Source organism: Ciconia boyciana, chromosome 11 (genome assembly GCF_034638445.1).
Source record: "Ciconia boyciana chromosome 11, ASM3463844v1, whole genome shotgun sequence".
Lineage (NCBI taxonomy): Eukaryota > Metazoa > Chordata > Aves > Ciconiiformes > Ciconiidae > Ciconia > Ciconia boyciana.
The window spans coordinates 14,601,502-14,624,786 of NC_132944.1; the positions used below are offsets into that span (position 1 = coordinate 14,601,502).

Genomic DNA, 23,285 nt, shown 5'->3' on the forward strand with positions numbered 1-23,285 from the left:
TTAGTGCCTACGACCCCTGCGGCTCTTCTCACAGCGGGAATTGAGTCAAACTGTGAACGACATGGTGGGTTGCCAGTAGAGGCAGCGCGGCAGCGATGCCGGGTGCCTGACGGGCGTCTCCAGCGAAGCAGGCGATCGACTGACCTCTGGCTTGCGAATATGAAAGTTTCTGAAGGCACCGCTCCTTCCTGCCGGGGCTCTCGCTCGCCGTGTGAAAGCCGGGCCGGCCGGGGCTCCCGGGGGGGAGGAGAGCAGGGAGACGCCTCAAACAATGGGGTGCCAGGAGGCTGCGCTTCCTGCTGAGCGGCGGCAGGAAAAGGCCTTTTTCCTCCGCAGCCTGAGAACGCCGCTCCCGGTGCGATACAGCGGCAGCGCTTTGTTTCCGGCAGCAGAAGGAAGACGCGCCGCTAGCCCCGCTACCGCACCGCTAGCCCCGCTACCGCACCGCTAGCCCCGCTACCGCACCGCTCTCCCCTCACGGGCCTGCGGGCCGTGCCAGGGCGGGGGGGCCGCCCCCGCGCAGGTGCCGCACGGCCCGGCCCCGGGCGGCCGCAGCGTCCTCCGCCACGGCCCAAGCGACGCTGGCGGGCACCGCCACGGCTCTACCTGAGGGCCGCCGGGCCGGGGCGCTGAGAAGCGGCAGCGGAGGCCGACCCGCGCCCCCCGCCCGGTTTCCGGCGAGTGGCGCCGCCGGCGCGGCCCGGCCGGGCTCCTCCCTCCTTCGCCGGCGGCTCGGCGCTCCCGCCGCCTCCAGGTGGGGCGGGCCGCGGCGGCGGCAGCCCTCAGGCCGCGGTTGCTCCCCGCTGCGGGGGACGGGACGGGGTGTGGCGGTGCCGCCCGCCCCGCTCCGCTCCCCGCGGGTGTGAAGGAGGGGCGCGGCGGCGGTGCCGCCCTGAGGGCGGGCGGCGGGCGCAGCCCTCTCACGGCGGCCGCCTTTCGCCCGCGGAGCCTGGTGGGGCCGGGCCGTGCGCGCTTCCCCCCGGACAGCCGCCAGCTGCCGCGGCGGCATGAGGATTAAGGCCGTCGGCGAGCGCCTAACGGGAGGAGCGGCCGGTCCCATGGGCCGCGGCGCTCCCCGGGGCCGACGGGTCTGAGCTGAGCTGAGCTGAGGAGAGGTGAGGTGAGGTGAGCGCTGCCGGGGGGTGGCTCGGGCGGGGCAGGATGGGGCAGCGGCGCCTCATGGGGCTCGCTGTGGGCCTGGCACCGGCTCTGCGCTGGGTCTGGCACAGGCTAGGGGCTGGGTCCAGCGCGGGCTGGGCCAGCGTGGGGCAAGGGTGGGCCAGAGGCTGGGTCCAGCTCCGGGTCCAGTATGGACTAGGTACTAGCACGGGCCTGGCACTGGGTGTCGGGCGCCTTCTCCAAGTGACTGATCCTCAGCCGGGGCTCCGGGGACGGGTGAGGGGCAACGCCGTTTTGGGGAGCCAGACACAGCAGCGCAGTGTTGGGTTTGAGCTGGGGATGGGGTGCGGTGTGATCCTCCCGAGATCCCCCCCACGCCCCGGAGTGCGTGCCATACGGAAAGGAAAGCGCTTTCTTGCAGGGATCTGAGTATCCAGGCGGGTCAGAAACGCTCCCGGGCTGTTGGGAGGTTGCTGTCATTGCTGTGAACGTTTCTGAAGAAGCAGGACTGTGTTCTGAGGAAGCCTTTTGCAGGACGTATTTAACTCGGCTTTCCTCCCCCTCACCACTAGGTTTGTGTACTTGGGAAATCTGAAGCAGTTCTCCTCAAACCAAACAGGTAAAACTACTTGTATTGTAGGAATATTGCTAAAGGCTTCAGTTGCAAGCAAGCATGCAAATTTTGGCAAATTATAATGCCAAAAAAGGTTTTTTAGATACAGACAATCCATTTTTTTTCTCAGGAAGTTTAATGGTTCAAAGCAGGGGTGTTTGAAAAGGTTGTATTACTAGAAAGGTATCCAGTCTGCTTTAGAGTATATAGATATGTGTGGGCCTGTAGTTAATTTTAAGTATATAACTCAGTATTCAAAGTTTCTTTAACCTGATGTTAACTACTAAAAACTAGCATCCTGAAACAGACTTCAGTTTGACTATTTATTTGTGACTGCAGTTTTCCTTCAGCTAATGATTAGTTTCTTCCAAAGTGGAGAATGCATTATTTCTATACTTATTTTTAAACTAAAATTCCTCCTATTCTCACCCCTCCCCCCCGCCACCCCAATACTTCTACATTTTCTTCCTGCTGACTAGATATTATATGCTCTATACTTAGTTTCCACATTTGAACTCTCAGGATCCCTTGGGATTTAGCTAAAGTAAACACACCCATTTTGGTTTGTCTGTGAGTTGGTAGTGCGTAATAACCCTCAATGACTAATGATTCAAAGATAATCCTGAGGTTGTATAGTCTAGTCTCTTAGTGAAAGTTTTACTTTTCATAGGAAAAAGAAACTACCCCAGAAATACAAGTACAAATTCTTTGAGTATAGACTGACTTTGGCTGAATATTGTCTTGCATGTTTGAAATACGCTATGTTGCAGATATGTTAAGTGTCTTTTTTTTTTTTATAAGTACAGAACTCATAGGTTGCCATGTTCATGTTGCTTGCATTTGGATTGCTACTGCAAGAAATTCTGGCTAATTCCCAAGCTGAAAATCTTACTGAATTCAAAAACATTCCAGAAGAGCCATTATATAGCTACAAAGCTATCAACTTGCCAGATGAGCATATTCCCTACTTTCTGCACAATAATCAGCATATTGCTGGCATCTGTAAGCAGGACTCTCATTGCCCATATAAAGTAGGTTTGCTTTTTTTGGTTTGTTTGTTCAAATGTAATGTTGGGGTGGCTTGTTCTTCGAGTCATAGCAGTTAAAGATGGTGATGAATTGGTCTCCTTGCCAATTAGTCGGTTCCACTGAGAATTGGAATTGCTTTTGAAATAGTTGTATGGGACTCTTCCTGAATCTGATGCTGTCACAAGACTGGATTTTTAATGTACTGTTTTGCAAGGCTTTTATCCTCCCTCTTTTAATTGTTATAGAGCTGAAATGATGATCTTAATCTGAATGACTCTTGTGCATGTGAAAGGTGTTCGAACGAAGTACAGTTAGTAATTTCTAGGCCTGTGATTTTTTAGCATGCTGTAGTACTTTTGCGGAAGTGCCAAGAGTATAGGCAAATCAATGAAATGCTGATTTAATCTTACCCTGTGGTTGCATATAACTCATTCACCTGAAGCAGGGACAGTGAACCTGAGGATCCAGGCTGCGTGTGGCTCAGGAGCAATTCTAGTGTCTCTCAGGCTGGAGCTGCTTTGTAGAGCTGGGGGTTGGAGCTGTGCTCCCCCTTCTCTGGCTTTCTACAGCACTGCAGAAGCCGATGTTTCTAGATTTGCCTGGGGAGCAGTGGTCCACTCAGCCTGGAGCTTGGAGCACTGTGCTTTGTGTGAGCTTAGCTTTGTTACCTGTATCTGTCAGTGATGTTAAAATTTTGGAGTCCTACTCACTGGGTCAGGAAAAGTGGTTGTCCTGGAACAGACGTATTAAAGACAAGGATAATGTTGCTGTACATGTGTGTCCTCTTTGGAGACTCTGTTGTGCATAAAGAACCTGAATGTTCTTCTGAAACTCCGTTTGAAAACAGACCAAATCAAAAACCTTTAATGCAAGATTTATTAGCAAGAGGTAGTTTATAAGCTAAAAACTAACTTAAGTAATTTCCTGTTTTGTAATTTCCTATTTTGTCGTGTAACCTGATTCAGTTATTCTGTGTTACAGAAATACTTGAAGAAACTAAGGTCCTGCTGGGGTTATGAGAAATCTTGCAAATCAGATTACAGGTTCAGTTACCCAGTGTGTGATTATGTTGAAACTGGATGGTAAGTTTCATTTTAAATGTATAAAGTACAGTATATTAAAAAAAGAGTATAGTGCTCACTTTCATATTAACTGCGAAGTTAACATTACTGTGATATTTAGAGTTTAAAGGATGATTCTTTGTGGAGATATGTATATATATGTGTGTATTTATAGATAACATAGGTCTTTCAACATGATTTTAACAATTTAACTTTTAAAGGAAGAAAATAGTGTTTGAAATGCTTCCTGCCGCAATGTTTTCATTATTCTGATTTAGCCTTGAATTCAGATTCCTAAAATAACTCTGGATTTCCTTTCTTAGCTTTAAAAACAGAGGAAAAATGTTAAAAAAAATGTATACCCTTTTACGGGAGAATAGCTTTAAGTTGTCATTGATGTTTTTACTTCCATGCAGCTGATAAGTTGCTTCCTGTTTTGCATCTTAAATGTCAAAGTAACTGGCTGGCTCTTCTGTTCCACTTTCAGTGGAAAAAATGTTATCTGTTAAAGTTATTACTAGAACTGAGCAACGGGCCTTGATTTTTTTTTTTTTTTTTTCCCCTTCTCTCCTTTGTACATCAGGGCAAGTGACATTGAGACAGCTCAACAGATATTCTGGAAACAAGCTGACTTTGGTTACATTCGAGAGAGGCTCAATGAAATGAAAACCCATTGTAAGCCTGCAGCAACAGTAGGTATTTCTGATAGATATTATACTTTTCACTTAGTTTTAAACATAATTTTTGTTATTGATAAAATCCTACTTGTTCTTTTCTTAACAGGGAGATTCATCTCTGACCTGTTCTCAGTACCTTCAGCATTGCAGAGCAACAAACTTGTACATTGATTTACGAACTGTAAAGAGAAACCACAACAGGTCTCTGATTTGCTTATGTTATAGTAAAACCAAGGGATGGCAGGGAAAAGGACTTCAGAATTTGTTTAACAAAGCTAGTGTGCTTGTTGCCATGGGCTTTACTGCTGATCAGACACTTGTTGCTGAAGTCCTGTTGAGATCTACACCTCTTGATTGCTGTCTGCTGCTGCTGTCAGCAGTACAGGTTATTTAAAAACCTAAGCTCTCAGTTTTATGGAATGATGATGGGTGATTGAAATCCTCCCTTCCGATGGAAGAGGGGAAGACTTTCTGTGTCTTCAGTCACATCCTTTCTTGATCAGGTGATGTGCAAAGTAAAATTGCTTTTGTATGAGGCACCGAGAAGACCTTTCCTATGCTGGGTGCCTTTATACCAGAACCAGGAATTGCATTTTTAGATACTGAGACTGAAGAGAGATCTGACCCTGGATCTCCCACATCCCAAATTAAAATGCTACATATTGGAAAGCTGGGTAAAAAAACCATACCAGTGATGCTGGCATCACTCATTTTTCCTTCTGCCTTATCTTTGAAGTCAGTGTCTTGGGCACCTGACTTGAAAAGAGCTGGTTCATGACTGTGGTGCTGATACCCTTCAGAATGGGTTTTGTCATCTTCTTGGCCTATCCTAAAAGGTAATTTAGACAATGCTTTTAGTTGGCAATTTGTTTTCGTGAAACCTGTTCTTGCACCTCACTCTGTGTGTTGTATAAAATTCTTGGGTTACTAGCTGGGTTGTGAAATCTGAGGTGAATTTCAGTAAGAAATTAAAAACAAACAAACAACCCAACTAATGATGCTCCTGTAAGTAATCATGTAGCAAAATCTAATTAAATTACTCATTTGGGTATGTGAAAATTATTCCTAATAACATTCTGGGTGGATTAGTGCTGTTTTCTAAATTGGTGTGTAGAACTCCAAGGACACCACTGTCTTTATTGGGGAATTGTGGGAGATACTTGATTTATGCTGAAGAAAATACTTGGGTTTTAAGTATGTATGAAGTACCTTGCTGAATTAAGATTAACTAGCACTGGCATGAGTATGTAATTGAGATTGCAGAGCACCTGTAGCACTGTTGCACAAAAGCTGATAGACTTTTACTAATTTCCATTAGATTCAAAGAAGACTTTTTCCAGAAGGGAGAAATTGGAGGTCATTGCACCCTCGACGTTCAAGCATTTTTGGCTGAAGGTCAGCGCAAGAGCCCTCTGCAGTCTTGGTAAGAATCAGTTGTCAAGGCTGCTTCCAAGTTCACTTACTAATTCTTTATTTTCATCATTGGCACTAGCAGCTGTGTGTAGGGGATTTCATACTGAGGAAATAGTTGCTCCTTTCTAAGGTCAATCTGAGAGTTCATATAAGATACCTCTGGTAATTACATCTGTGCAGAATGTTCTGAACTATGCTATGTGTCCTGCTTAATTTACAGCAGCAAAAGATCTGAAAATGTCTTGTAATTTGAAGTTCTAACCTTCAGGTGTTTTCTGGACAAGATGCTGGTTGTATGCCTGATCTGCCTATAGAAGGAGGCAGTTGTTTTGTTGTGAAATGCCTTGTAGTTTGCACTTGTGTCTTAGTTCACACAGTTCTTGGTGATGTTGGGGCTAATGCAATGACTGATCTGGATATATATTCATATGGTGTTCCCAAGGAGCCTGTGTTTGGAATGTGAAATGGGCAACAGACTACAGACCAAGTAGGAAGTGCAGAGGGTGCTTTGTAGTAGCTGATTAAGTATCACGGGTTGCATGTTAGCACTTCAAAGCTGCATTGCCAGTTAATTGGTAAAACATGAAGGAATTGGAGCCATTAAGATCCATATAAGAATTCGTTTTTATGCTTTTCTCATGTTTTCATTTTCTTTTCCTCATTTTGCATTGATGGCCAATTTCAGTTAAGAATAGCTCCAGAGGAGGAAAAGACTTTTCTCTACCGGCTGTTGTCATCTCAACTGCTCATCCTTGTTTAGATCCAGGAATAATAAATATTGTATCTACATTCATTATTCTGACCAAAGCATGAAGATCTTGCTGAAGTGTCTTTGGCAATGCACATCAAGTGGGATAGACCCACAGATCTAGGCTCTAAGGCTCTTTGTTACACCTCTGCTGCCTTGATTTGTAGATCAAAGATGCTGTTCACTCCTGAGATCAAAGGCGGTGTTTAACCTCTTGAAGCTCATAACCTGAAGAACCTTCCATTACAATTTCAAATCATTTTAATTGTCAGACTCTATCAGTTTTCAGCAGTCCTGTTAAATCAAATAGACTGGATGAACAGTTACTAAATCTTAGATGTATGAAGTACATTTGTTTAAGTGTGTTAATGACAAAGCATGCTCTGTGTGATTGAATCTTTGTAGGTTTGCAGAACTCCAGACATTTACTGCATTAAACTTCAGGCCCCTAGAAGATGAGAAGTGTGATGTTGTTATTGAAAAGCCAACATACTTCATGAAATTAGATGCAGGTAATTGGTATCTTTAGTTTAGTTTTTTTATCCTACAGTACTACAGTAAAAAGACAGCATATCCAACTTGCCCATCTACTTTATACCTTTGTGATTGTCAAGTTCACTTGTAATATTTTTATTTTTGGAAAATTACGTGACTTTTAAATTCCTTTTTTTTGTAGTTCCATTGATGAACTTGGAAACTTAGATTTAAATCCTTACATTTTGCCACAGATAATAAATAAATAAATCAGAAAACATTTCCCACCACTTATTTTGCATAGTTATTGACTCCTGACTGTGTTCTGACAGAGTCTTTGACTTTGTGTGATTTTAGCTGTGTTTCTGGATGACAGTTTCCATACCATGAAACACACGGTATGGGTATATGTGTCTTGTAGTATATGTTCAGTAAATGAGGATTCTCTGTGTATAGAATGACATGGAAGAGGAAGCAGTATTCAAAGACAAAGTTCAAGGGAATAAGTTTTGCTAGCTGATTAAAATGCTTCCTCTCACCCACCCCAGAAAAGCCAAAACACACAAAACCAAACACAACCCTTTCTAATCATACAGTTCCAAATTTAGGTGAAAAGCCACTACAGGAAGGAATTGGCTATCTCATTACAGAGAGTTCTGGTGAATGCTGTGCAACACTATACCAAAATTCATGAGAGGGGCAGCACCCAAGCATCTTTAGGAATTGGCCAGTGGTATCTGACACTTTTTAAAGTTCATCAACCTTTTTGTTCATGCAGCATATTTTGCAGACAAATGTTAATGAAAGGGAGTGTTCAGGTTTTAGACATACAAACAAGCTGCTGTGGGATAAGCTATGGTTTAAACTGGAGAGTTGTCTGCTGTGTTCTGACCCTGTGACATACTGTTAACGGTCAACTGGATTGCCCCTCTTCCCCTGCAGGCCAGTATCTTATATTTTAAGCAAAGTTGTTGCGGGTCCCTGAGCAGTTACTGTGGAAGAGTTGCTGTGCTATCAATTTGTATCTTTAAGCAGGGTGGTCTAGCTGTGGCTCAGGAGGTGATTTTGTCCAGCTCCTTTGTTTTAGGGAAGGTGAGGGAAAATTGCTGTTTGAGCAGTATAGGAAGCCCGGCAGCTAGTTCCTATCATGGCAGCTCTTTTTGGTCAGAAGCTTAGAAACAGGGGCTGTGTGCACATGGTTCCAAAACTGGGATCTGATCTCCACTAGCAAGGAAACTGGACTACGTTACCTCCTTTGTTTCATGATTTTTTTTTATGCGCCATGATCTTATGGTATTAGTTTAAGAAACCAAGAATGAACAAGAATGCTCTGAGAAGAAACCTGAGGAATTACTTGGGCTTTGGCTCATGTGCAAGTACATGTTCTGTCTTGTAGTCCTGCACACAGAGCTTCCCTTAACCCTAATAAAGCAGAACTAAGATCAGTGCCGAAGGCCTGTTTTTAATGTTTCCTTTATGTCTAACTAGCTATTGTTAAAGCAGTAGTTGCTTTCATATACTGCAGAAAGCAGCTGCAGACTGTAATGAGAAATAGCACATGAAACTGATCTTTTTCTTATGCTGTCTTTTGGCTGCTCTTCTAATTTCTCTGAATGTTTTAAAAACACGTTTTACTTCAGATTTCTTACCTTGATTCCTTCCCTTTAAAGGTTTGCTTTTTTAGGGTGTATAAGAAGCATTCAGTCAGAAGCAGGGGAAAACTAATATAAAATGCAGGGTACTACTAAGGAAAAATGCATGAACCAATAAAAAGTGGAGTGAGTAATGTAGTATTTTGCTAACAATTCTTTCTTTCTCAGGTGTTAATATGTACCATCACTTCTGTGATTTCGTCAATCTTTATATTACACAGCATATTAATAATTCCTTCAGTACTGATGTCAACATAGTCATGTGGGACACTGTAAGTCTGTGCTTTTAACCTGTTTGTAATGGCTTGTATTTCTGCTTTATAGAGATTCTGAAGCTTTCAGTAGCCAATCCTTAGCTTTCTTGTGGGCTTAGCCATGTGGAACTGATAAGTTTTTGGATCTTGTTAATACAGGTGCATGAACAATAGTCAGGTAACAGATTTTCTACGATAAACCGTGTGCTGTTTGAACACTACTCTGTAGCTCATCTTTTGCTAGTACATTAATTCTGCCTTTTTTCTGGTGTGACCTCAAAAGTAACATGATCTGTATTTCTAAGATGTGGCATTTGAACATTTCATGCTGTTTTCTGTAGACTTTTTTTTCTCTGAGAATATTGAAGTAGATAAAACTGTTTCTTCCATATTTAAAAAGAAATGTAGCCTTGCATCTTTCTAAATCAGTAATGTGCAGCCTGTAATAAAGAAAACAACTAAATGAAATCTTTATATATATCAAAACAAGGTCTAATACTTAATTCCTTTAAATAGCCTTCTTGCAGTGACTTCTCTTAATCCCGTCTTAGAATGCCACGATGACATATAAAACAAGATTTTCAGTGGGACTATTTCTGCTGTACTGCTGAGTTGAAACCATGGCTGTGTTTAAGAGTAGTATTAATCTTACTGGCCAGTATTTAAGTTGTGTAGGAGAGTGTTAAACTAAACAACAAAAAACCCGGCAATTTGTAACATGCCAGGTAACATGTATAAGCATGTTATAACATGTATAACTATGATACTGTCCCACACTTATCTTGTTCTCATAAAATACTGGATTTTCTTTGAGTCTACTGGGACAACTAATATTCAGTAGAGAACTGCAAATATCCCCTGCTTGCTATTTAATAAGAAACCTCTTTGGCTGGAAGAGACCCTTTTTTCTAGTTCTCTTACATTTTGAAAGCTAAAATAAATGCACCTGCCAGATAAGCAAGCTCTCTAGATGTTATACAGGGACCTGTATACAGGGACCAGCTCTGATGACTTTCTGAAAAGATCAGATGTGTCAGACAGCACTGTAAATTACTTTGAAAAGCAACTCTTTTTCTTATATTGCATTATTGAATCAAGTAACTCTTTCAACTGTACCATTCAAAGTAAGTACTGTCGCAGTACTGTCATTTTAAATGTCTTAACTGCTCAGTCTGCTTCAGTTCATTACCATGTACAACCAGATGATGGCACTAACTAACTGCTGCTGAACTGTCTATGCTGATTGAAAGATGGACTTGAGCTTATTATTCGTTCTCTTTTTTTAATTTTTTTTCTTGATGTAATTAGATTTGGCCATACTTTCTAGCTACTGTAGAATCAGTGCACTGTTCTTATTAAACAGTAATGCCCTTAGATGTAGGTTAAACAAAGAAGAAAATGAGTAGGAAATCCACTGGGTGTTGATTTGCAGACTGTCTTTGCAAATGCAGGAAAGCAATGTTTATAAAGCACTTTTAAGGAGAGCAGATAGGGTTAGAAAGTAGTACTTACAGCTTTGAAGATCAGTTCTCTACTTCTAATCTGGAAGAGCAGTTCTTGTAATACAGTTGACCAGTAAGTAGTATGAATTGTAAAATTCATTAAAACTTAATGGCAGAAGAAAGGGAAGGAAGCACCTCTTCAACTGAAGGAAATCTGTCACCCTTTAGATTCTTTTACGTTTCACTAGATGTCCACTCTCTTCTGCAGTCATTTGTAGTCTTATTCTGAAATTTCTTGTTGAGAATATTTCCACGTAACTTTCCAAGCAGCCTGAACCAGCTCCAGAGTGGAAAGGAAGCTTTAAGCAAGAATCGGTACCAGGGCTACTAAGGTCATATTTAATTGCATTCAAAGAGCAAGCAATGGTGACTTTTAGCCCTCAGATGTGTAGGAAATGTTACAAATTTGAAGGCAAGAGCCCCTGCTGCTAGGCCAATGTTGTAGGGAGTAGATGGTTCTTAAAAGGTTCCACAGAGCATTGCTGCAGAGAGGGAAGTTTTATGCTGCCCTGTAGAGTAACTTGGTAGCTTGTGAAAGTAATGCAAAACATGGTTTCCTGGGTGTCTGTTCCATCCAATCAGATCATTGCCTTCAATTTGTGATACAAGTGACCATCCTAAAACAGAGGCAAATGTGAGACAGGCTTGTTGTGACTTTTCACTTCAAATGTTACTGTTGCACTTGAATTCCCAGGTGGTTTTTTAGTCTCACGAGTCGAAGTTCATGCCTTCTACCATCCCTATGTTTCTGTTACTTCAAATTTAACTTGCGTTCTGTTGTCTCTGGGGAAAGTAGTAGGTACTCCTTGCTCCTAACTCAGAAATTCTAATCTGCTGCTAAAGAACCTGTCTAGATTGCTAATTTATAGAACTGTTTTATTAAAAATTAACTACCTGACAGGTAATTTGAGTTAACTGCTATTGTAAACTCAGGGTTTGGTGTTCTGTAATGTCTGTGTTCTGCTCTAGGCTGTTTTAGGTCCCACGGTGGTGATGCACATATTAACTGTATGTTAAAACTCGTATATAGAACTTGTAAATCAAGAAGAGAGTTTTTATATGCATTTATGTAATAATTATGCCCTTGTGTTTTTTCCTTTCCTCTTAGAGCTCTTATGGCTATGGTGACCTGTTCAGTGAGACGTGGAAGGCATTTACTGACTATGAAATAATACACTTGAAAACCTTCGACTCTAAAAGGGTATGGAATTTTATATTTTGTTTTAATTCATAGTCACTAGGTAGCAAATATGACAGCTTCTCAAGCCACTTGTGGGTGTTTCAGAGGAAAGCATTAATACTTTCCATGCATGTTTAATTTGTGTAATATGAGTCTTCTACCTTACAAACAAGAGACAGAGCTGTAACCTAATTCTGTGGCATGTCTATAGTTTATATAGATGGAGCTAACTTTTGTGTCTTCTGAGAGGTAATATTTATGTATTGGTTTCACTTCTGCAGGACCCACTACTGAAGTTAAGGGTTTTCAAATGGTACTGTCTTTCTAAGTCTTCTGATTCCTACTGAGATGTTTATCTTCCCCTGCAGCTGTTAGTATACCTGCTGCTTATCATTAAAAAAATTTTTACGCTCACCAAAAAATGTGCCCATTCATTCAGAGCTCATTTTAGTCTCTTAAATCCCTTAAAGCCTGTCTTAAACTCTCTACTCTCTAACTGGTTTTCTTCTATTTAGTTCATGTTTGTTCTGTTTTGGGGGTGTTTTTTTTTTTTTTTTAACCTTTTCCCACACTTGCATCTGTAGCATCCTAAGTGAGAGCTCTTTTGGGATCAGGATTGTCTTTGTTCTATTCATTTGCACAGCCAAGGAATTGAGGATGTTCTTGACAGGAGCATGTAATTGCTAGCTCATTATAAGCAGTGATCCCACTGAATGAGCATGGAATGTGCCAGCGGAAGGTAACAGTGCAGTGTAACTTCTTGTGATCTTCCTTTGCAGGTATGCTTTAAAGAAGCAGTCTTCTCATTACTGCCTCGAATGCGATACGGCTTGTTTTATAACACACCATTGGTGAGCTCTTTTTATCCATCCACTGTGTTAACTAGATGTGTGTGACAGTATAAAATCTGAGCTAATGAATCTCTTAAATATCTAGCTGAGCTATCATGAAATGTACTGCATTGAAAGTCTATGCAACTCCAAATGAAATGTTCTTCCCTAAAGGTTAGGATTTTGAAGTTTCTTTAGCAGGTTGATAGTAACTGGTCGTATGCAATCTCCTATGCCGCAGTTCATGAGATGCATATTACTCCTCTTTAATGGGTGGGCACTGTGAACTTAATGGTATTTTTGCAGAACACAAGACCTTGTACATGGACAGACTTTCCCGGTGGCTCCCGGTCCTCATGCATTCAGGCTGTAACACTGTAGAGAGTTATATTTCTTTCTAAATGAAAGTGCCACTTGTGTTGCAGTGACTAGTGACATGTATCATGCACTGCGCTAAACTAGGCTTCTGTTCTACAAGAATGGCAAAAGACTGATCACAAAGAGAGGTTTTCTGAGCAAAATAACTTTTTGTATTAACAATTGCTTTTTTTAATTGCAGATCTCTGGTTGTCATGGTACAGGGCTATTTAGAGCATTTTCTCAGCATGTGTTACACAGATTAAATATCACACAAGAAGGACCCAAGGTATGATAACTGAATAATAACATTGTAATATGGAGCTGATAGCTCTTACCAGAGAAACAGCATTAGCAAGCTGGACCCAGTGGGGAATAAGGGCATATAGTGTACTTTTTGTCCTTTCCTGTGATGCTCGGGATTTTTTTCCAATAAGTCGGCCTGTTCTATAAAGGCCTTCAGCAAACATTTGTGTATGTTTGTGAAAGTTGCCCTCATGTCCTATTTCCATAGGACAGACTTTAGAACATCCTTCTTCCAAGCCTAGGATCTCTTCCTTGTCTCCATTCTCTGTGCTCAAGGCCTTTGTGTCCTTCCTAGTTAAGCAAGATACATGGTACAGGGTCTCTTCTGGAGCATGCTGACAAGGTGCTGTCCTTGGGTCCAGCAGAGAGGATCCCACAGAGCAATGCAGTGAGCTTACTCTTTATCGATCCTCATAGTTACTGCTGAACTCAGATCAGAGGAGGAAATGATTGAATCCAGTCCTTCCGATCCCTGCCCAGTACTATCTGCCTAGCCCTGGGCTTCTCTGTTGTACACACTGGTAGTTTTTGCAAATTGTTGCAATGGGTGCATTGTTGGATACGGCAGTTCTGGACTTCTTGAAGTATTTGCTAGAGAGTAGCCTACATATTATCGCTGAGGGGCACACATTCAAAGCACTGCACAGGCATTTAGTTACGCTTCTCCTGCTGACACTAATGGGAGTCATGCAGTTAAATCTCTTTATTTCACTTGGAACACTTACCCCTGTGAGTCCAATTAGTTTAAAGAGGTAAAAGGAGGAACTGTTATAGAAGTAAAATATTTTTTTTCCAAGGATCTTGTGCACAAGCCATCCTGAAAGCTCCTTTCCTGCTTTCAAGAACTGCTGTATAATGTGTAATACAAAGGCTCTTTTGTACTGAATAAAATAAATCTTTCAGAAAATGTTTTATTCTTTGTTAATAGTCAGACTTTCACAAAGTTTTTGACACTTTTAATCTGTTGGAAAATACGATGTGAATTTTAAGGTGGTTACATCATCTGTCACATGGGGAGGGAACATATTTAGTTGCTCAAATAACTGCCAAAAGTAAATATGGAAGTGTTTGGGTTTTTTTTGAGAGGTCTGCCTCATAGCTAATACACTGCTGCTTCTTTCTTTTTAGGATGGGAAAATTCGAGTCACAATACTTGCACGCAGTACAGATTACCGGAAAATATTAAACCAGAATGAGGTGTGGTCCTTTTTATTTTTAAAACAAATTTATCAGAAGTTAAATTTTGCTCATTGAATTGATTTCCCCCTCCCCCGATACAGCCAAGACATCTATCTGCTGACAAATCTTGGAAAAATACGTTCAGTGCTAATATTAATTTCTTCTAATATGTCTTCTAGCCAGTCTCTATTTCTGTACACCAGACACTGAACCTTGCTGCTCTTTTTAAATATCCAGTGGAAGACTACAGATGTAATACTAAAAGGAAATACTTTTAACAGACACTGCAGAGCTTCTGCTAACATTAAATTACTTTGCTTTCAGATTATCTCTTTTATTTCTAGCACCCCCAGTGCTGAAGGCTCTAACAAAAACCTTTGTTATGCTTGCAGATTAAAATGCATAAGCTATTGTATTTGAGTATGTGCATTCAAAACTTAATGGATCATATTGATTCACGTTTTCGAATCACGCAACTTAGTGGACTTATGGTGTAGCTTCTCTTCTGGTAAAATGATAGTATCTGATGTTTTCATACCTGTCTTCATTCTTAGCTGTTAGTGCCTGACAGAAATGATTTGGCATTATCATCCCCACCTTATGGAGGTAGAAACTGAGGTTTGTTTGATGCAATAGCTCAGTGTCAGAATAGAGTGCAGTTGGCTAGTTTTGTGCCTTATCGGCTAGGCTGTCCACAGTGCATGCCTACACTGCTACATGTAGTATGTTTTCTGGTAATGGGTACATGACAAAAAGGGAGAAGTTATTCTTATCTTTACTACACTTCTGTAAAAGAAAATACTTGGCTCTTTCTCCCTCTTCTGCTGGCTATGGATTGGAGACTTAGAAAAAGCCCCTAGGTTAGAAGCCCAGGCTCTAACCTGGTTTCACTTCTTATGTGAGTAGGAGTCTGACCTAGTAAGGTGTTTTTGAAAACCCTTCTAACTACCAATTTGCTTCTTTTGGTATTGGAGTATCTTTTGGAAATCCAACCACATCTTCCCAGTATTCCTGGCAAAACGCCTACTAGTTTGAGTGGTTTAGGATTGGGTCCTGGAGCATGTAAAAAGTCAACAGTAGCCTCTGTGAGAGTGCAGGAGATCTGAGTCTCCTCTCCAGGGGTTGCTCTGCCAGGAATAACGTATGTATCTTAGGTGGGAAGGCACAAAAGGAGGGGAACTGCTCCTTTATATGGCAGTGACAGTACGTTTTGTCTCACTCATTGTAATTCCCTGGTGGGGAGGAGGAGTGTGTAAAATTATCAGGAGTGCGGGGAGGAATTTAATTGAAGTAGAACACCAAATCATTGTCTTTTTCTTTTCCTCCTTAGCTTGTGAATGCTTTGAAAACAGTATCGACGTTGGAGGTCAAAGTGGTAGACTACAAATACAAGTACGTAAGTTGGTAGAAGAAACTAGTGTGATCTCATGCTGCCTATGGCTGTTGAAAACTGTTTGCAGGCAAAACTACATATGCCGCAATGGTCTAACCTTTGCAAAATCCAAGAACTGGTAAGGAAAGAAGAATGTTACTGAGGGACTGGTGGTTGAGCTAGTTAAGCACTCCCATCCTATGATGCACTACGTAGGATTGAATCTCTTAGAGTTAGTAGGCTCAGGTTAAAGCTACTATATGATGAGTGAGTTTTGAAATCACTTTTCTTTCTGTTTCCTTCCCTCTCCCAAAAACAGCTGTGTTCCCATCACCCTTTTGAATTTGCTAATGCTTTGCAGTAACTGTGGGTCAACAGTTCTCTTGTATGATGCTAGTGTCCTATTTTATATGACCCTTAGTTTAGTAATCACTCGGCTTATTTGCTGCTCTGGTGGCCCCTGAAGACACCATTTGAGGTCAATTTGTGGTGCCCAGATGTAGTAAGCACTGTGCCAGTAAGAAATGGCTTGAAGAAAAAGTTCCCAAGTGGTGTATGCCTGTGCCAAATGGCAGGAGCTTGCATCTACTCAATGGTGCTGTCATGGATCATGCAGGAAGAGTGAGAAACTGAAGCAGCAGTGAGAGATCAGTGTTTTGACCAAAGCAGAGACAGCATGAGGAAGTCGAATTGCTTCCGATTCCCCTGTCAATGAAAGCACTTGAGCAGTCTAATAACAGAAAAGAGGGTAGATACCCTTGAGGGGGCATCTAGACCATCCCACTTGAAAGCATGACCAAGTGGTGCTTCCGCAATTCCTGTGTGTGTTGAAACGGTTTGCGGTACCATTCAGCATTACAGATTTCCACAGCTATTCTGCAGCATCACTGTCATCATAGTTAAAGCGCTTCCCTGATGTCTGCCCTTACAGCAGTTTAAGCAGTTTAAACTTGCTTGTTGCAGTTTAAGCCAGTTTCCTTCTACTCTCTTACAAAGGGTCAGAGAGGATGTTACTCTCTTCCTTTTTAATGAGTGAATTGTTCATACACAAATGAAGCCTGTTGTAATTTCCCTTTCCAGTTGTCTGTCTTCTCTTACAATTAAGTACCTTTAGTGCATTCTTTCTTTGTGTGCTCAGGGAACACCTGGTTATTTAAAGAGAATACTTTATTTAGAGCTTACAGTCAAAGGATGGGAGAGAGTGACAGTTCCAGAAGCTGAAAAAAGCCTGGTCTCCTTATTTCTGTTTGATGCCCTACGCATAAGTTCAGGTTGGATATTTGCACCTTTAGGTGGGAATTGTATACTTCTACTTTACATTAAAAACAGTTTAGGTCCTTTATGGTTTTTTTTGTTGTTGTTTTTTTTTTTTAAAGGAGGTGATGCAATTTTTTTAAAGGCAAGTAAAAAACCCCTGAACTTACAAAAACTTTAACTTGTGAAAAAAAGAAAAAATGAAATTTTTGGAACAGACTCTTGTGAAGTTTTGAAACCTGTCTGCATTTCTTTTAATTCCATGCTGAGTTATTGCTGGCTGCAGCATTTGTGATTCTTAGTATTGTTCTTTGAAAAATCAATTCTCTCTCTCGGTATTCCCTTAAGTTAATTTTGCGCTTTCTACATGTAACTAATTCTTGCTGAGATGGATAGGCATGCCAGATCACCATTTTTGTTGTGTTGTCTGCAGGGAACTTGAATTTTCAGAGCAATTGAGAATTACCCACAACTCTGATATATTCATTGGAATGCATGGAGCTGGACTTACCCATTTGCTCTTTCTACCAGACTGGGCTGTTGTTTTTGAACTGTAAGTCTGTTTCTCTCTCTTTTCCCTCTTATACCACAACTGCTGATGTCTGTTTGTATGTGTTAAGGAAGCACTTTCCCTTGCTAGTATTTGACTATGAATATTTGTCTTGTGTCCTTATCTAGACTTCATTTTTGTCAGTCTCTTCTGGGAATCGAAAGTGAGGAAGCTTTCTTTATAAAATATCATGTAACTATATCATACAGGTTTAGCCTGTGATTTCTTAAGATGCCGTGGTATAAAGGAAATGCAGCCTGGTCAACGATTGCTTGGGGAAAATGACAAAAAAAGAGAAAGCCTCACTGGTCAGATTCTACCTGGTGAGACTGAGACACCAAAATGGTATTTTGGTGAGACACCAAAATGGTATTTTGGTGATCCAGGTGAATTGATTACATAAGATGCATGTCCAGGGTGTTAAAGATCCCCTGAAGCTTATTTAGGTACTCCTTTCTATGTTCAGGACATGAGCACCAGCTTGCTGGCCAAGCTTAGCTGAATGTCATTCTGTTTTACCTAAATTTATCTAGTAGCTTCCTTTTAAACATATTTTCATAGAATCATAGAATAGTTTGGACTAGAAGGTCCAAAGGTCATCTAGTCCAACCCTTTAAAGGTCATCTAGTCCAACCCCCCTGCAATGAGCAGGGACATCTTCCACTAGATCAGGTTGCTCAAAGCCCTGTCCAACCTGGTCTTGAATGTTTCCAGGGATGGGGCATCTACCACCTCTCTGGGCAACATGTTCCATTGTTTCACCACCCTCAATGTAAAAAATTTCTTCCTTATATTTAGTCTGAATCTACCCTCTTTTACTTTAAAATCATTACCCCTTGTCCTATCGCAACAGGCCTTACTAAAACGTCTGTCCTCATTTTTCTTATAAGCCCGCTGTAAGTACTGGAAGGCTGCTCTAAGGTCTCCCCAGAGCCATCTCTTCTCCAGGCTGAACAACCCCAACTCTCAGCCTTTCTTCATAGGAGAGGTGTTCCATCCCTCTGATCGTTTTTGTGGCCAAATTTTGTTGCAAAGTATGGTTGTTGATAGACACTCCAGTTCTATAGAACTAAACAAAAATGCTGCATGCTTCTTCAAGAGCACTGAATTCTCCATCCTGGGAAATTCTGCTTAAAGTCTCTGCTGTGGGAAGGCTGTGGAGCCTGGTGCTTTGCAGCATAATCTTGGCTTGAGAGCATTTTGTCCAGTCTCCAGATAAGTTCAGAAACCCATGTCCAAGAGCTGCTGCAGCTGAACAGGGGCATGCCTGACATGCAGATGTGCCTCAAACTGCCTCCTAGGCCACATCTTAAGAACAGATGGTAGCCCTTATTGTTGTTTTCAGTGGAGTAGAATTTTTCCGTGGTTTCAGAGCCTTAGAACTGGACAACAAACGTTTTGGCCCGAAGTGTTTTTTTTTCCTGTTTCACCCTGGTAAACTTCAGCACAATCTCTGTAGGTAAATATGATTTTTCTGCCTGCCCCTAGATACAATTGTGAAGATGAACGTTGTTACCTGGATCTGGCAAGGCTGAGAGGCATTCACTACATCACTTGGCGAAATAGGAATAAAGTATTCCCTCAAGATCAGGTAATGATGGCCACTGCTGAAAGGGTGGGTGCTATAACTTGAAGCATTTAAAGGTTAACTTGTTTTACCTATCTGTGTTCTGATACTTGAAATAAGGTTTTCATTCTTTAGACCAAATTAGCTTGCCTGTTGTGAGTAAGAAATCATTTGATATGAATGGCTGGGGGAAGAAGAGAAATTAAATTAATTGGCCATTAATCCAAGCCATCCATAGCATTGCTGTTATGCAGTTACTTTGCTGACTCTTTTGCCTCAGAGCAGATCAGTGGATCAGAAATAATAAATTAAAATGGCAGATGCTCAATTTTTTTTTCCTTGCTTTTTGAATGGAAGACCTACTGAATTTTTTCCCTGTCTAAAAGGCGTTATTTCATTTTTCTAGGGACACCACCCAACGCTGGGAGAACATCCAAAATTTACAAACTACTCCTTTGATGTGGAAGAATTTATGTACTTGGTGCTTCTGGCTGCAAATCATGTTTCACAGCATTCCAAGTGGCCATTTAGGGTAAAACATGATGAATTCTAAATTAGACTTCTGACTGAAATACTATTTTTTAATAATGCTCCATAAAAATATTATAACAACATAAAGCAAAATGCTGGTGTGAAACACGTAAACCTCTACGAGGGAAATAACCCATTATTGACTTGTCCAACCACTTCTTAGCACCATACCTTATCTTTATAATCCCCCTCTTTAATTATGGGAGTTTTTGATATGTAAAAACCATTTTTCAGAACTCTTTTTGGTTTTTGCACTGTATTTTTGCATTCCAAATTCTGAAATACTTGTCTTTGTATAAAGATATGTCCATCCATTTCATGTAGGATTTTCTGCGGTAGATACTAATCTTGTAATAATTTATGCCTACTATTATGTGAGGAAATGCTAGAGGATGGAGAGTGTTACAGCTTGGTTTCTCAGTATAGTCTCTCTGGGAATGAAATAGGCCTATCGGAGCTCCTCCGTTCCCCTTTCTAAGAAGGTGGATACTTTTATACTATAGTCCTGTACCTGTAAGTAAAAATCTGAATAGGAATTGCCTTCCTATTGTAAGACACTGCCCAGTATGTCATTTGCAGTTGAGTTACATGACGCAGTGGTTCCAGGATGGCTGGTTAGTTCCTTTCCATCACCATCCATGTCACTGCTGCGCTCGTCCCTGTATTTCTTCTAGTTTTGAAGATCTTCCTTTGTAAAATAGTGGTTGTAAGAATGAAGTGGTTAAACAAGCTTTAACTTTTGTTGTTTGATTCAACAGACACTGCAGACTTCTATTTCAATTTTAGAAACATTTTCAAGTTAGAGAGCAGAGTCTTATGTTTTTGCATTTAAATACTTTGACTCTTCTCCCTGCAGTTTTAAACGCTAAAATATAACAGGTCTGCTCAGTAGGTTTAGTCAGTGTTCCATGTCAAAGCAGGTAAATCTTTTCCTAAGTGACTACTTCAAAATTCAGGTAGTCTGGGTGTTTCCTACTTTTTTGCATAAAACAGCACTCTGCAATGGAAAACCTGAGCAAATTGGAATAAATCTTGAGTCTTTTTGAGGATGCTAAAGGGAATGGACTTCTAGTTTTTTACAACAAACGATAAGATGTATACAGTGTCTTTCAGCTGAAGCTGAAAGGAAATGAAGTAATGAGGAACCTCGTTCTTGGAGTCATTAATAGCCTAATCTATTAATATTCTTGTTTTCTTAAAATGTCGAAGAGTCAATCTAGAAAACTTTTGAAAATCCTTCCAAAGCCAGTAGCATAGTTCACTGTTTTCAGTGAAGGAAATATTAAGCCAAAGCTGAGTTCTTTATAAAATTCCCCCCGGAGCTGACTTGTTGGTGCTCGTGGGGGGGGGAAAAAAGGGAGTAGTTCTGTTGTGTTAAGTAGGGCCAGAAGGATGTGTGGAAGAATCAAGTTCAGTGAGATAAAAAACCAGAGTTCTATGTTAAATTATGGATTTTTTTGAGAATGTATTCCCATGATAGACTTGCAGTATAATCACATAGTCTCAGTGGCTTGAAGCAGAGCATACATTTGTACGCAAAAGCAAGACAGTTACAGTAAATGTAAACATTTCACTGGTATAATTGTAGATATTATTGACTTCCATTCTCCAACAGTCATAGGCAATTTCACAGAGTGTAGGTACATTTACTGACCTGCCTATACTGGTAAAGATGAGTTACTGTAAGCATAATTTTCATATAGATCTCTCACGACCTTAAGCAGTGCATAAGAAAAGCTAGATATAGCTGATACACAAGATATATTAAGGTATATGGTGCAATTCTTAGTGTAGTGTATTGTTTTACTGATGGATAAAACTGTTTAAAGAACCATGGAAGCAAAATTGCACTACTTGACATGAAAAAAAGAAAAAAAGCCCTTGAGAAATACAATTTCCTGTATTTGTGTGTGTGTAGGGGGTTTACCTTGTGGGATTCTTAAAGGAAAAAAAAAAAAGTATAAAGCTTAAGTCAGTAAAGTGTCTGAGTTCGAATGAGCTCAGACCAACTCAAAATAAAGACGACATTTAACTATGAACTGTGCACAGATACTTGATAATTTTTTTAATAAAAAAAACCTGTAAAACTTTTGGTCATAGTTTGCCAGGTTTTACAGGCAAATGTTTTAAATACTATTAATTGCATAGAGTCGTGTGTCTCTGCTTTTCCCTGCCATGGCAACCTGATGGTCTGAGGTCCAACTGATATTCAGATTTATTTGTCTGGGAGTCATTCAGCAATAATGCTATCATCTTGCACTGATGGCTTTGTTGCCAGGCATTTTAAGACTGGTTAGTGGAAAACATTTGTATATGTTTAACTTCTGCACTGCAGATGATGCTTTTGAAGCCAGTGTGTGAATGCAGGCACGTGCTTGAATCTGTACAGAAGCAGGCAATGAGGAGCTTCTCTTTCAAGCTATGTTAGGACTCACTGAAACAAGTGGTTGAACATATGCCTGAATGCATGGAGGAGAGGCTGTGGGGACTTAATCCCAGGGCAAAATATCCTGCCAATATTCACCAGTTTCAGCAAATTGAGTGCAGCGTTGACAGTTGATGGCCAACATATTCTTCAGCCTTTATGGCTTAATATTACTGGGATGAAAATACTATTTTGGATGATTAGCTTTACAAAAAGTCACAAAATTATCTTGGCAGCAGAAAGAGGTTTGGTTGGATTAATGGGATTTTGCCAATAAATACTGAGAGAGAATTTGGGCAACAGCAAAGATCTGGCTCGTGACTTTCTTCAAAGAGGGTCTGGGCCTTCTCGGTCTGCCTCAAAACTGGAATTTGAGGGAATCCATAAAACTTTTGGGCTGCTTGTTCTCTAGGCAGGGTATAGCTCTGGATTATGTTTTCCTAACAGACTATAGGAACGGCCGCAGCCCTGTGGTGAAACGGACAAAGTTCCTTGCTACTTCTGACTCTTTTTTTTTTTTTTTGGTTTCTCCAGTTTACTTAAGTTTAGAGTCTGTGTTTAACTGGCACATTGCCATCAGCGTGATGAATTTAGTTTTGGGACTTAATGAACGTTGCCAATCCTGAATGCTTACAGGATTGCCTGTGTTTCATGTACAATGTATACTGAGAGCTGGATTTGAAATAAATAATTTATGGATGCACATGGTGTCTTTCCTTTTTACTTCAGAAGTTTTCAAGATGTATTTTCAATTTTTTCTTTGTGAAGTTCTGTGGAAGTTGGGTAATTGTGAGAAATGGTTTGTGATGGGGACGTGGCAAATCAGGATTATTAATCTTAAGAGTACAATTATAAATATTAAGGCAATACATTTTTAAAAGCAATTTAATAATGAAATTGTTTAATTTTTGCTCTTAATCTTGCCGGTTCTACCATTAATGAGATAACTCGGGGTTTAGAATGTCTCTTAATCTTTTATTTTTTTTAAGCAGGAGAGAAATTGAAGGAAACGTTCTCCTCGAGAGCTTTTTATCTGCTCAGAAGGGTAAAATGTGAGGGGACAATTTTCTTTGATTTCAACATTGAATAATTGTTTCAATTTGCAGTGTTTGCCTTGAAGTTGAGCTCGCTCTTCTACTCCTCTGAACACGTTTCTCATGGATTGGGCTTTTTGTCTGAAATAAAAGAACTG

The 23,285-nt window shown here is 40.8% G+C and overlaps 1 protein-coding gene across 4 annotated transcripts; it reads left to right on the forward strand.

Moving 5' to 3' along the window:
• The first annotated feature begins 463 nt into the window (after window positions 1-463).
• On the forward strand, window positions 464-22,796 carry EOGT (EGF domain specific O-linked N-acetylglucosamine transferase). Of its 4 annotated transcripts, none has more exons than XM_072876436.1 (17): window positions 464-1,120; window positions 1,692-1,738; window positions 2,534-2,763; window positions 3,743-3,843; window positions 4,406-4,514; window positions 4,606-4,700; window positions 5,818-5,922; window positions 7,066-7,172; window positions 8,955-9,058; window positions 11,651-11,743; window positions 12,502-12,573; window positions 13,112-13,198; window positions 14,344-14,412; window positions 15,725-15,786; window positions 17,454-17,573; window positions 19,059-19,161; window positions 19,544-22,796. In XM_072876436.1, exons 3-17 carry the CDS (start codon window positions 2,554-2,556, stop codon window positions 19,688-19,690), a joined length of 1,584 nt encoding a protein of 527 aa, XP_072732537.1. In that variant the 5' UTR covers window positions 464-1,120; window positions 1,692-1,738; window positions 2,534-2,553; the 3' UTR covers window positions 19,691-22,796. The 4 variants fall into 4 exon arrangements, with proteins under 4 accessions (XP_072732537.1, XP_072732535.1, XP_072732536.1 ...); XM_072876434.1 differs by having other exon boundaries at window positions 2,539-2,763; XM_072876435.1 differs by having other exon boundaries at window positions 464-1,115.
• Window positions 22,797-23,285: the final 489 nt, after the last annotated feature.

Excerpts from the sequence above, each read along its gene's own strand:
- EOGT (XM_072876436.1), top strand. The coding sequence starts at position 2,554 with ATGTTCATGTTGCTTGCATTTGGATTGCTACTGCAAGAAATTCTGGCT. Across the intron at positions 2,764-3,742 it reads ACTCTCATTGCCCATATAAA|AAATACTTGAAGAAACTAAG; the intron begins GTAGGTTTGCTT and ends TCTGTGTTACAG. Across the intron at positions 13,199-14,343 it reads TCACACAAGAAGGACCCAAG|GATGGGAAAATTCGAGTCAC; the intron begins GTATGATAACTG and ends CTTTCTTTTTAG.